This window comes from Salvelinus namaycush, chromosome 12, assembly GCF_016432855.1.
Source record: "Salvelinus namaycush isolate Seneca chromosome 12, SaNama_1.0, whole genome shotgun sequence".
NCBI lineage: Eukaryota > Metazoa > Chordata > Actinopteri > Salmoniformes > Salmonidae > Salvelinus > Salvelinus namaycush.
The window spans coordinates 25188896-25200357 of record NC_052318.1 but is presented as its reverse complement, the minus strand read 5'-3'; the positions used below and the strand labels follow the sequence as shown (position 1 = coordinate 25200357).

Genomic DNA, 11462 nt, shown 5'->3' with positions numbered 1-11462 from the left:
CAGTCACTAAATCTTTAAACCACAGGCAGTTTGTCTCACTGTTGGAAGAGACAGTCGGGTCATGCAGATCTCCCCTACCACACATCAGATGTACAGCCTTGTCAAGCCTTATAGGGAAAATTACTCTTCCTGACCCGCCAAATAGAAGCCAAAAATCTCACCCACCTTCCGACACTACTAGTCTGTTCCCTATCAGATGATCAGCAGGAGAAGTATCCTTTCACCTTCAATGTGGATAACGCTCCCACTGACCTGCAACTTGAGATTATCGATCTTCAGTCTGATGCAGTGATTAGAGAACTATTCAAAACAATGTCACTGACAAGGTTCTATGCATCTCTCGATTAACAAAACTTTCCAAAGATTAGGAGTCATGCTCAGAAGATGTTTGTACTGTTTGGGTCAACCTATGTATGTGAACAGACATTTTCAGTGATGAAATTAAGTCAAGGCACAGATCATCTCTTACTGACTCTCACCACTCAGTAATCCTGCGCATAGCGACGTCAGAAACTATATCTGACTTCATTACTCTAGTCAATACCCATCAGAGACTTCACTCCTCACACTGATTTGGTAGTTTAAATGTAATGTTGAGCTCTCTCTCTTTCTTGTGTTTTTGGTGCATACCCATTTTAAACTAGAGCAGGCCTGGGCAATTATTTTCCGTGGAGGGCCACAGAATATATTTTTGCCATCCCGGGCCAGAATCATATTACAGGATTATACATCATGTGTATGAATATGTTGACAGATATATCTATAGTACATCATGTCCAGATATGCTACTTATTTTACTTTTTTAACATGCACAGAAATAAACCACATCCATGTTCTCCTTTTGGTAGGTATTTTCATTATTAAACACAGAGGGGAAAGTACTGTGCATTCTGGCCGTGGTGCTGAACTCTTGTTAAGCGATCTAAACCTCAATCTGCCTCTCTTGCATGATCCCCAGCCCATACCCCTACAATTAACACATACCACTACTTTCCCCAATGCTACACATTCCTTTGTCTCATGCCCTTCTGCACACTTCTCACACCTAGGAACCTCCCTCCTACACACTGCTGCCATGTGCCCATAAGCTTGACACCTGTAACAACGTAATGTATTTGGTACAAAAGCTCATACAGGATAACTTTTATATATCCAAACATCACTTTGTCGGACAAAGACTCAACTTCAAAACTCAAAAGAACAGACAATGACTCTTCTGTTACCCTGTCTGCATTGCACAAAACAACGAGCATCACAAATACCAGGAATCTGTGTAACGTCCTGACCAGAGTTCGTATGTGTTTTGCTTGTTTAGTGTTGGTCAGGACGTGAGCGGGGTGGGAATTCTATGTTGTGTGTCTAGTTTGTCTGTTTCTATGTTGGGTTAAATGTGTTGCCTGATATGGTTCTCAATTAGAGGCAGGTGTTTGATGTTTCTTCTGATTGAGAACCATATTAAGGTAGGCTGTTCTCACTGTTTGTTTGTGGGTGATTGTTTCATGTCTCTGTGTTTGTGTTCTGAACCAGATAGGACTGTCTCGGCTTTCACGTTTGTTATTTTGTTATGGGTTAATGTTCACCGTTTATCTGCTGATTAAACATGTTGAACACTAACTGCGCTGCATTTTGGTCCTCTCATTCATCCCAGGAAGAAAGCTGTTACAATCTGCCCCTTCAGTTGGTCAACTTTTACATTTACTGCTACCCCAGTAATCACTCCTTTCAATGGAGTCCTTTTCTTGAGAGCGAAACAATTCACGTCTTGCCCCCATTCGTTTAACGCCGAGCGTCTTCTCCCTATGACCAGTAGAAACACAAACAATTATACCCAACTCTGTTTTCACCCACCCTAAAACCACAAATGGATCAGCCAAAAGGCAAGGGTCCACTTTTCCCAAAAACTTCACTCCTAATGTCACAGACTCAACTTTATCCTGTCCCTCGGTGCAAGCCTCGGGTTCCAAGAACTTTACCACACCTACCACCTCCGATACTTCGCCCTCATTCATTTCCATTTCTCCTCCTGTCTTCAGCTCACTCTGCTTACACTTTCTACCGTTCTTCTTCAACAAACCATCTCCCTTTTTTCTGCCATTTTTAACCGACTCAAGCTCACCATCTTCCTCCCTCTCTCTCTTAGACCTCCTCTGCTTCTCTTTTTCCCTCCATTCCTCCTCCGTATTCCAAGTATACGTCTCCTTATGATAATACTGCACATCTGACATCTTGTTCTTGCTTTCTCAAGGGACGCCATTTAACCGGCTGTCACAATCTCCGTACAATCAGCACGAACTCCTCAGGATGTAGCGCTCAACAGTGCATCCCACTTATAATGCAGCTGCTTCGTCTTGATGTTATTCTTTATCATGCACTCACTCAAAGCGCTGTGGCATTGATCAACCAATGGTGTTAGACAACACCCACATACGTTTGCTTGACACCCCCTCATCATATTGCAGGAAGAAATACAAAAAAAAAATCATTATTAATGATTTATCTATGTGTGGATTCATCCATTTAGTTATGTATTGATGCATTTGTGTGCATTCATTCATTATTTATTAATGCATTTTTATTCATACAAAGCAACTGCGAACTCGGCAATCTCCGACTTCAGTGCATTCGAGACAACTGGGAACTCGGGGGGAAAAAACGAGCCCCGACTGGGAAAAGTCGTTTTGAACCGTCATCCAACTCGGAATTCCAAATAGGGGAACTCTAACCTCTTTCTAAACCTAGAGCTCCGACTTTCCGTCCTGAAGATCACCGACGTCATGATTTTACCTAGTTTTTTCCGATTTCCAGTTTATTTATTTTAATTTTTTATTAACAACAAATCAATACAGAAAGTACATAAGGGAACACAAGTATATATAGATTATATATAATGGACAATCGAGCTAGGGGGTACAATATCACATTACAATTACACAAGGACCTTAAGGGACATACATACACTTACAATTCTAACAGATTTTTTGTTAGTAGAGTATTTAATAGTCTTAAAATACAGTTAAATTTATTTTTGTAGGGTAAGAAAATGTGTTTTTTTGTTAGTAAATTTACATTTGTGTATTTGAAATTTGGCCAAAAGAATAATGAAATTAATTACATAAAAATGTTTCAGCTTATTTTTATCGTATGTAAAGAATCCAAGCAGTACATCTCTCCACAATAGTGTAAAATATTCATACATGTGTTTAATTATAAATCTACTGATGTCTTGCCAGTTTTCTTACATGTATACAATGCCAAAAAAGATGCAACACTGTTTCTGGGTGGTCATTACAAAAGGAGCAATTTGAATTTATGTTTTCCTTAAACTTCTTCATATAGTGGTTGGCAGGATAATATTTATGAATAATTTTAAAGGAAACCTCCTTAATTTTGTTAACAAGTAGGTATGTGTGTGGCAACATCCAAACTTTTTTCCAACAGATATTATCAATAAATCCATTCCAATAAGGCATGACATAAGGTATAGATACAACATCCTGCTGAAACAAGGTTCGTATCGCTCTGTTGTTGAATGGGCCAAAAGTTTCCGATTTCCAGTTGTCTTGAAAGCTAGCTCTTTGGTGTCGTCACGATTACGCGTGTGCCCGCTGCTGCTGACACGACAGAAAACATGGCGCTCGAGGAACCAAATGGAGATTTTCCATATTTACCTTCAGGGGCGGCGGAGGGTAAGCTGATGTTTTCCTTTGCTCAATATAATGGATATCCACTTTGGTCTAGTATGCATTATTTATTATAGCCAAAACCAAGGGCTACCACCATAGCCCGTGTGAGCAGAGCATAAACAATCAACGCTAGCAATACCTACATCTGCACTATTCTAGCTAGCTATTAGCCATTTGAGCAGCAAGTTCCAAGGTCGATGCAATGCATCAGTGAAGGAGTAATGTTACCTAGCGGCAAGCTATTTTCAAAGCCACCTTGGCCTTACGAAGGACTGCATTGATTTGTATGTACTCTTAGTATTTATTTATGTGTCTGAAGTAAATTGGCCAAATCAGTAGCTAGTGTAGTAACGTTAGTACCACTAAGCTAGCTAACGTAATAACAACAACCACGCATAAAGCAGTACTCCAATTTAAAGGTCCAATGCAGCTGTTACCTCTATCAAAAAAAAATTGGGTAACAATTTAGTACCTTACTGTGATTTCTTTCAATGAAAATGGTTAAAAAAGAAACCGCTTCTTAACAAAGAGCAATTTGTCAGTTAGAACGGAGGGGGGTGGGGGGTATGCTATTGGCAGAGGTTTGGACTTCTCTTTCTTATTACATGCTGACCACACCGCTTGCGTGCGTGAGCGTTGCAAAATACATTCAAACACATGTTGTTCAATTAATTTGCGTCTGCGTTGCTAAGCGCTAAAATAGAAGTCAGTTCTATTTGTGACGCTTAACACGGTGCAAGTCCTGCCTCTCACACTTCTCACTGTTTATAGAAGCAGATACCCACATGCCATCTCCTCATTGGTTATACCTACATGGGTGAATTAAAGATTAACTGAGTTTGGTCTGTCATTGTGGTAACTATAAAAGTTAAATGCCAATCGCCATATAAAGTCCAAAGAAGAAAAAGCATGAAGGAGGAGAGATGACTAGAAACGAAAAGGTTGACCGTTTTATGTGTGGATTAATTGTCGGAGTAGAGGAGCTTGTGCATTTCAGGTAAAATAACAACTCAATGTTTATATCCCAGGACAAATTAGCTAGCAACAGCAAGCTAGCTAAATAGGACAAATTAGCTAGCAACTGGAAGCCATCTAGCTAATTTGCCATAAATGTTTAATGCTTTTTAACCTGTCCCCAAATTAATATAATTGGTTGAGTTTGTTTTGATATTTCAACCTGCGTGTTCGTGATCGCGTTTGGTGTGGGGGGACAAAATCAATTGGCGCGTGACCGGTTTGGGTATGGTGTAAAACTAATTTACTGCATGGTGACGTCACCATGGAAGGCCAAAACTCCCTCCTACCAAAACAGGCATAAATGTCAGGTGGTCTTTTCAAACAGCTCTTTCGCTAAAAGTGAATTATCATTTTCAGTTATTATTCCAACCTCCGTGTGAAATGTATAAAACAGAGAAATCACTTTTTTGACTGCACTGGGCCTTTTAACTTAGCTGTGAGCGCTTCATCAAAGGCCGAAGAGCATCATAGTGATACCACAGATGGATGGATATATACAGATCTTTGATGTCTAATTTTTTTAATCAATACTGACATTATTTTTCAGTAAACAAAATGATAAAGGAGAATGGTGACCTGTTTTCTGATGCCCTGTGCAAAGTCTGCAGTGCTGTCCTGAATTCTGACTCCCAGAAACTTGCACATTACCAGGTCGGTGATCCCACTTGAGTTTGATATTTATTTATGGTCATCTTCTTGACCACTATACAGAGCAGCGTCTGATGTTTTCATTCTGTCATTCTTTTCAGAGCAAAAAGCATGCCAACAAAGTGAGACGCTACATGAGCATCCACAAAGAAGAGGAGCCCACCATCAAAAGGTTCAAGTCGCCTTCGGGAGACAGTGTAAGTTTATTTCTCAGCTAGACATTTAGATTTTTTGTTGTATTTTGTCATTGAGCAGACATCCAGAGCGACTTACAGTAGTGAGTGCATTCATTTTCCTACTGGTTCCCCATTGGAATCAAACCCACAACCCTGGCGTTGCAAGCGCCATGCTCTACCAACTGAGCCACATGGGACCAGCTAGAAAAGGTTTTATCCAGCCCTGCTCAGCCCAGTATAAATAGACAACGTTCATGGATAGAGCGCCCTTAACCTTTTTGTGTCCTCTGTTGTACTTTGCTGTATTCTTCCCCCCCATCTCCAGGCCAGCAGTAATGGCGAGACGGACCGCTCCAAAGCCTGTCATATATGTAACATGACATTCTCCTCTCCGGTGGTGGCTGAGTCCCACTACCAGGGCAAGGTGCACACCAAGAACCTGAGACTGAAGACCTTTGGCAACCAGCCCCCAGGTAATGGTCCATCTAAACTTATGGCCATATATGAGAAAAGCCTGTTTTAAATTAAAATATAACTTAAACTCCCCTTTCCTGTCTGACGAACGTTTCATATCCTGCCTCCTACCTCCCCAGTAGCACTACCTCAGGCCGTGGCCCCAGTAGTGAAAAAGAAGAAGAAGAAGAAGGAGGCTCAGTCAGAAGAGGCTAGCAACGTGGCATCGTCAGGCCCAGCCGAGGACGACCAGGGCAACTTCTGTTCCATCTGCCATGCCTCGTTCAACAACCCCCTCATGGCCAAGCAGCACTATGAAGGCAAGAAGCATAAAAAACAGCTGACCCAGCAGAAGCTTATGGAGACCTATGGGCCATCCACTGCACCAGGTAGGACAGCCTCGTGTGGCCAGGCTTTTCTCTTTTTGTAAGCCTAGATAAGTTCTCCTTAGGAAGACGATAAAAATGGGTGGAGTCGAGATGGAAATATTTATATACACAGAATATACCAAACATTAGGAACACCTTTCTAATTTTGGGTTGAGGAATAGCCTATGCATTGTTGATTCCTGCTATGAATCTATCTGCATGTCCCTGTTTTGCTGTCTGCTACTGTGAGCGAGCCACTCCCTCTCCCCACTGAGCATGGATGAGGGAGAGATGCATTATTAGAAGCACAAGCATTTGACATTGCTCAAAATGCAATTGCGGGAGAGACAGTTTTCAACGCAACTATAGTTTATTTCTCACCTCTTAATATTTAGTTAATTGCACCACTTTACAACCGGAGTAAGCTGTAGTATGGTTTAGATGCGCTCGTGGCGCAAAGCGCACCATTTGCAGTGACTAGGCCTACATCAAGTGGCCTAGTCCTAACGCTGAAAAGTTTTGGTAGGATATAACCTACATTTACTGATTAATCAATAAGCCTACATGGTTTATATAGCAACAATATCATATTTAGAGTTAGCTAAGTGTTTTGACATCCCACTTCCTCAGGTGGTGAATAATATAGCCAATAGTTACAAATATGTCAGCAATTTCTCCGAAGAGCCAAAACTATATATTTCAGGATCCTATTTTGACAGATTGCACATCAAAATATCAATCATCCTGAATAGGTTTGAAATGACTTTTTTATTTTTTATTTTATTAATTTTTTTAAATCATGGGCTACCTTCTGTCTTACTTGGCACTGCAAAAAAAATGTCTAGAGCCTTGCCGCTAATGTAAAGTAACTGTCCATTAAAACATTTTTATTTGTCGTTGTATTTATTATCGAGCTAAATACTTTGAATCATAATATGACTTTTGTCCATATCGCCCAGCTCTACCGACATGGTAAGGAAATGTAAAACAAGGGAAAACAAAGAAATGCCTATACTGAAGGGAAATGTAATTTCTACTCCCAGCCAATCAAATGCGAGCGTTAATAGCTAGGTAAGACCTAGCCGCTGCCGAGGCCCCAACAACTGGATGTTCCGGTTTGTCAGGGGAAATGGAAAGCGAGCCTGTGCCTTCCACTTTAATTTTTCTTTACTATTTTCAACATTGTAGATTAATAGTGAAGACATCGAAACTATGAAATGACACATGGAATGATGTAGTAACCAAAAAAGTGTTAAACAAATTCTTTAAAGTAGCCACTCTTTGCCTTGATAACAGCTTTGCATAATGTTGGAATTCTCTCAACCAGCTTCTTGAGGAATGCTTTTCTAACAGTCTTGAAGGAGTGTCTTGAAGGAGTTCCCCCATGCTGCGCACTTGTTGGCTGCTTTTCCTTCACTCTGCGGTCCAACTCATCCCAAACCATTTCAGTCGGGTTGAGGTCGGGTGATTGTGGAGGCCAGGTCATCTGATGCAGCACTCATCACTCTCTTTCTTGGTCAAATAGCCCTTACACAGCCTGGAGGTGTGTTTTGGGGTCATTGTCCTGTTGAAAAACAAATGATAGTCCCACTAAGCTCAAACCAGATGGGATGGTGTATAGCCTCAAATAAATAATGAAACCTGTTCAATTTGGTTTAAATAATGCAAAAACAGTGCTGGAGAAGAAAGTAAAAGTGCAATATGTGCCATGTAAAAAAGCTAACGTTTGAAGTTCCTTGCTCAGAACATGAGAACATATGAAAGCTAGTGGTTCAATATTCCCAGTTAAGAAGTTTTAGGTTGTAGTTATTATAGGAATTATGACGTGTCGACTATTTCTATACCGTTTTGTATTTGACCATCCTACCGATCCTCGACTTCGGCGATGTCATTTACAAAATAGCCTCCATCACAATGCCATCCGTTTTGTCACCAAAGCCCCATGTACTACCCACCACTGCGACCTGTATGATCTCGTTGGCTGGCCCTCGCTTCATACTCGTCGCCAAACCCACTGGCTCCAGGTCATCTACAAGTCTCTGCTAGGTAAAGCCCCACCCGTAGCACGCGCTCCAGCAGGTATATCTCCCTGGTCACCCCCAAAGCCAATTCTTCCTTTGGCCGCCTCTCCTTCCAGTGCTCTGCTGCCAATGACTGGAAAGAACTGCAAACATCTCTGAAGCTGGAGACTCTTACCTCCCTCACTAGCTTTAAGCTCACAGATCACTGCACCTGTACATAGCTCATCTGTAAATAGCCCATCCAATCTATCTCATCCCCATACTGTATTTATTTATTTATTTATTTTGCTCCTTTGCACCCCAGTATCTCAACTTGCACATTCATCTTCTGCACATCCTATCATTCCAGTGTTTAATTGCTATATTGTAATTACTTTGCCACCATGGCCTATTTATTGCCTTACCTTTCTTATCCTACCTCATTTGCACATGCTGTATAGATTTTTCTACTGTATTATTGTATGTTTATTCCATGTGTAACTCTGTATGTGTATGTGTCGAACTGCTTTGCTTTATCTTGGCCAGGTCGCAGTTGAAAATGAGAACTTGTTCTCAACTAGCCTACCTGGTTAAATAAAGGTGAAATAAATATAATTCATATACCTTTGACTATTGGATGTTCTTATAGGCACTTTAGTATTGCCAGGCAAATCTGGCGAGTTGATTGGCTTGAAGTCATAAACAGCGCTGTGCTTCAATCATTTCTAAGAGCTACCTGGCAAAACGCAGTAAAGTGCTGTTTGAATGAATGCTTATGAGCCTGCTGCTGCCTACCACATCTCAGTCAGACTGCTCTATCAAATCAGAGACTTAATTATAATAAACACAGAAATACGAGCCTTCGGTCATTAATATGGTCAAATCCGGAAACTATAATTTTGAAAACAAAACGTTTATTCATTCAGTGAAATACGCAACCATTCCGTATTTTATCTAATGGGTGGCAATCCTAAGTCTAAATATTACTGTTATATTGCACAACCTTCAATGTTATGTCATAATTATGTAAAATTCTGGCAAATTAATTATGTTCTTCACACAGTTCGCAACGAGCCAGGCGGCCCAAACTGTTGCATATACACTGACTCTGTTTGCACTGAACGCAAGAGAAGTGACACAATTTTCCTAGTTAATATTGCCTGTTAACATGAATTTCTTCTAACTAAATATGCAGGTTTAAAAATATATACTTCTGTGTATTGATTTTAAGAAAGGCATTGATGTTTATGGTTAGGTACATTTGTGAAACGATTGTGCTTTTATTCACGAATGCGCTTTTGTTAAATCATCACCCGTTTGGCGAAGTTGAAGTAGGCTGTGATTCGGTGATAAATTAACAGGCACTGCATTGATTATATGCAACGCAGGACAAGCTAGTTAACTACACATAGTTGATGATATCACTAGGGTAACTAGTGATTATGTGAAGATTGTTTAAAAAAAATATATATATATATATAAAGATACGTTTTTAATGCTAGCTAGAAACTTACCTTGGCTCCTTGCAGCCACAAGGTCCTTTTGACGCTGCACTTGCGTAACAGGTGGTCAGCCTGCCACAGTTTCCTCGTGGATTGCAATATAATCAGCGTCCAAAAAGGCCAATTCCCGATTTGTTATGGAAACTTGAAATCGGCCCTAATTAATTGGCCATGCCATATATATGACCAGTATGTTAGCAGGCGTAAAAGAAACGCCTGAAACTAAGTGTTATGTTTGGTAAGACCAGACAGCCACGGACACCCTACCTGTGGAAGGAAAAGCACATGGTTTAGAACTTTGCATATGGTTGAGGCCATTATTTCTAACAAGTGTTAATAAGTGTCTCTGGAGTGTAATATACAGTAGGAGCCAGACAGTACAGGCAAATCAATTGTGTGCCAATGCAGTATTGGGTCATTGCATGTAGGTTTTATGTGTCTAAAATGGAGTTCCTTGCCAACTAGTCCCTTCTGTGTCTCCAGCTTCCACAGTAAAGGGCTACCCATGTACTGAATGCAACATCGAACTGAACTCTGTGGAACAGTATCAGGCACACATCAGCGGCTCCAAACATAAGAACCAGTATGTATCCCTCTCTCTCTCTCCAATCCCCAGTGAGCCAGTAGAAACAACAACCACTGCATGCGTACACCAGTGTATACCCCACTATTTGCCAAGCTAGTTTGTTTTGATTCCAAACAGCAGTTAACGTATGCAGAAAATACTTGTTACTGACGATTTTGTTTCTATGTTTAGTGGCTTTGTTCTAATCAATTTCAATATTTTTTTTCAGTGTCAGAGGGAAGAAAGCGAGCAGCCCGATGTTCATCAGCCCATCGGAAAACAAGTACACAGCAGAAAACCAGCAGTCAGAGTACCAGTATACGCCTGAAGCCAAACCAGTACAGGAGGACTGGGGTGCTTTCAGCCAAGATTACGAGTGACGAGCCTCCCAGTACCCCCCATCAACACCACAGTTCCCTCAGTTAGGGCCAGAAGGATCACCTGACCAGGAAAAACTCTAGGTCCTTGTTACAATACAGGTTACAACTAGGATCAAGTTCTTTTTCCTGTTCATGTCAGGAAAAATCCCTGGACAGAGGGCAGCCTATATGTGGTGTTCTTCTTTCTGTGGTGTTGTATCTGCCTCATGGATGAATCTCAACTCCAGCTCTATATCATTCTGTCTACTCCATGTCTAAATCCCAGTACATGTTCACTACCGGTCAAAAGTTTTAGAACACCTACTCATTCAAGGGTTTTTCTTTATTTTTACTATTTCTACATTGTAGAATAATAGTGAAGACATCAAAACTATGAAATAACACATATGGAATCATGTAGTAACCAAAAAAGTGTTAAACAAATCAAAATATATATTTATATTTGTTGAGATTCTTCAAATAGCCACCCTTTGCCTTGATGACAGCGTTGCACACTCTTGGAATTCAATCAACCAGCTTCACCTAGAATGCTTTGACAACAGTCTTGAAGGAGTTCCCACATATGCTGAGCACTTGTTGGCTGCTTTTCCTTCACTCTGTGGTCCGACTATTCTTCCCAAACCATCTCAATTTGGTTGAGGTCAGGGGATTGTGGAGGCCAGGTCATCTG

General features: G+C 40.8%; 1 protein-coding gene across 2 annotated transcripts; it reads left to right on the top strand.

Annotated features, from left to right (window-relative positions):
* Window positions 1-3599: 3599 nt before the first annotated feature.
* On the top strand, window positions 3600-11125 carry LOC120056510 (zinc finger protein 346-like). 2 transcript variants are annotated; one of them, XM_039004688.1, is made up of 7 exons: window positions 3600-3686; window positions 5248-5351; window positions 5450-5545; window positions 5850-5997; window positions 6121-6366; window positions 10331-10430; window positions 10642-11125. In XM_039004688.1, exons 1-7 carry the CDS (start codon window positions 3629-3631, stop codon window positions 10790-10792), a joined length of 903 nt encoding a protein of 300 aa, XP_038860616.1. In that variant the 5' UTR covers window positions 3600-3628; the 3' UTR covers window positions 10793-11125. The 2 variants fall into 2 exon arrangements, with proteins under 2 accessions (XP_038860616.1, XP_038860615.1); XM_039004687.1 differs by having other exon boundaries at window positions 6118-6366.
* Window positions 11126-11462: the final 337 nt, after the last annotated feature.

Coding starts and splice junctions, on each gene's coding strand:
- LOC120056510 (XM_039004687.1), top strand. CDS start 3,629: ATGGCGCTCGAGGAACCAAATGGAGATTTTCCATATTTACCTTCAGGG. Junction 5,998..6,117: donor CTTTGGCAACCAGCCCCCAG/GTAATGGTCCAT, acceptor CTACCTCCCCAG/TAGCACTACCTCAGGCCGTG. Junction 6,367..10,330: donor TGGGCCATCCACTGCACCAG/GTAGGACAGCCT, acceptor CTGTGTCTCCAG/CTTCCACAGTAAAGGGCTAC.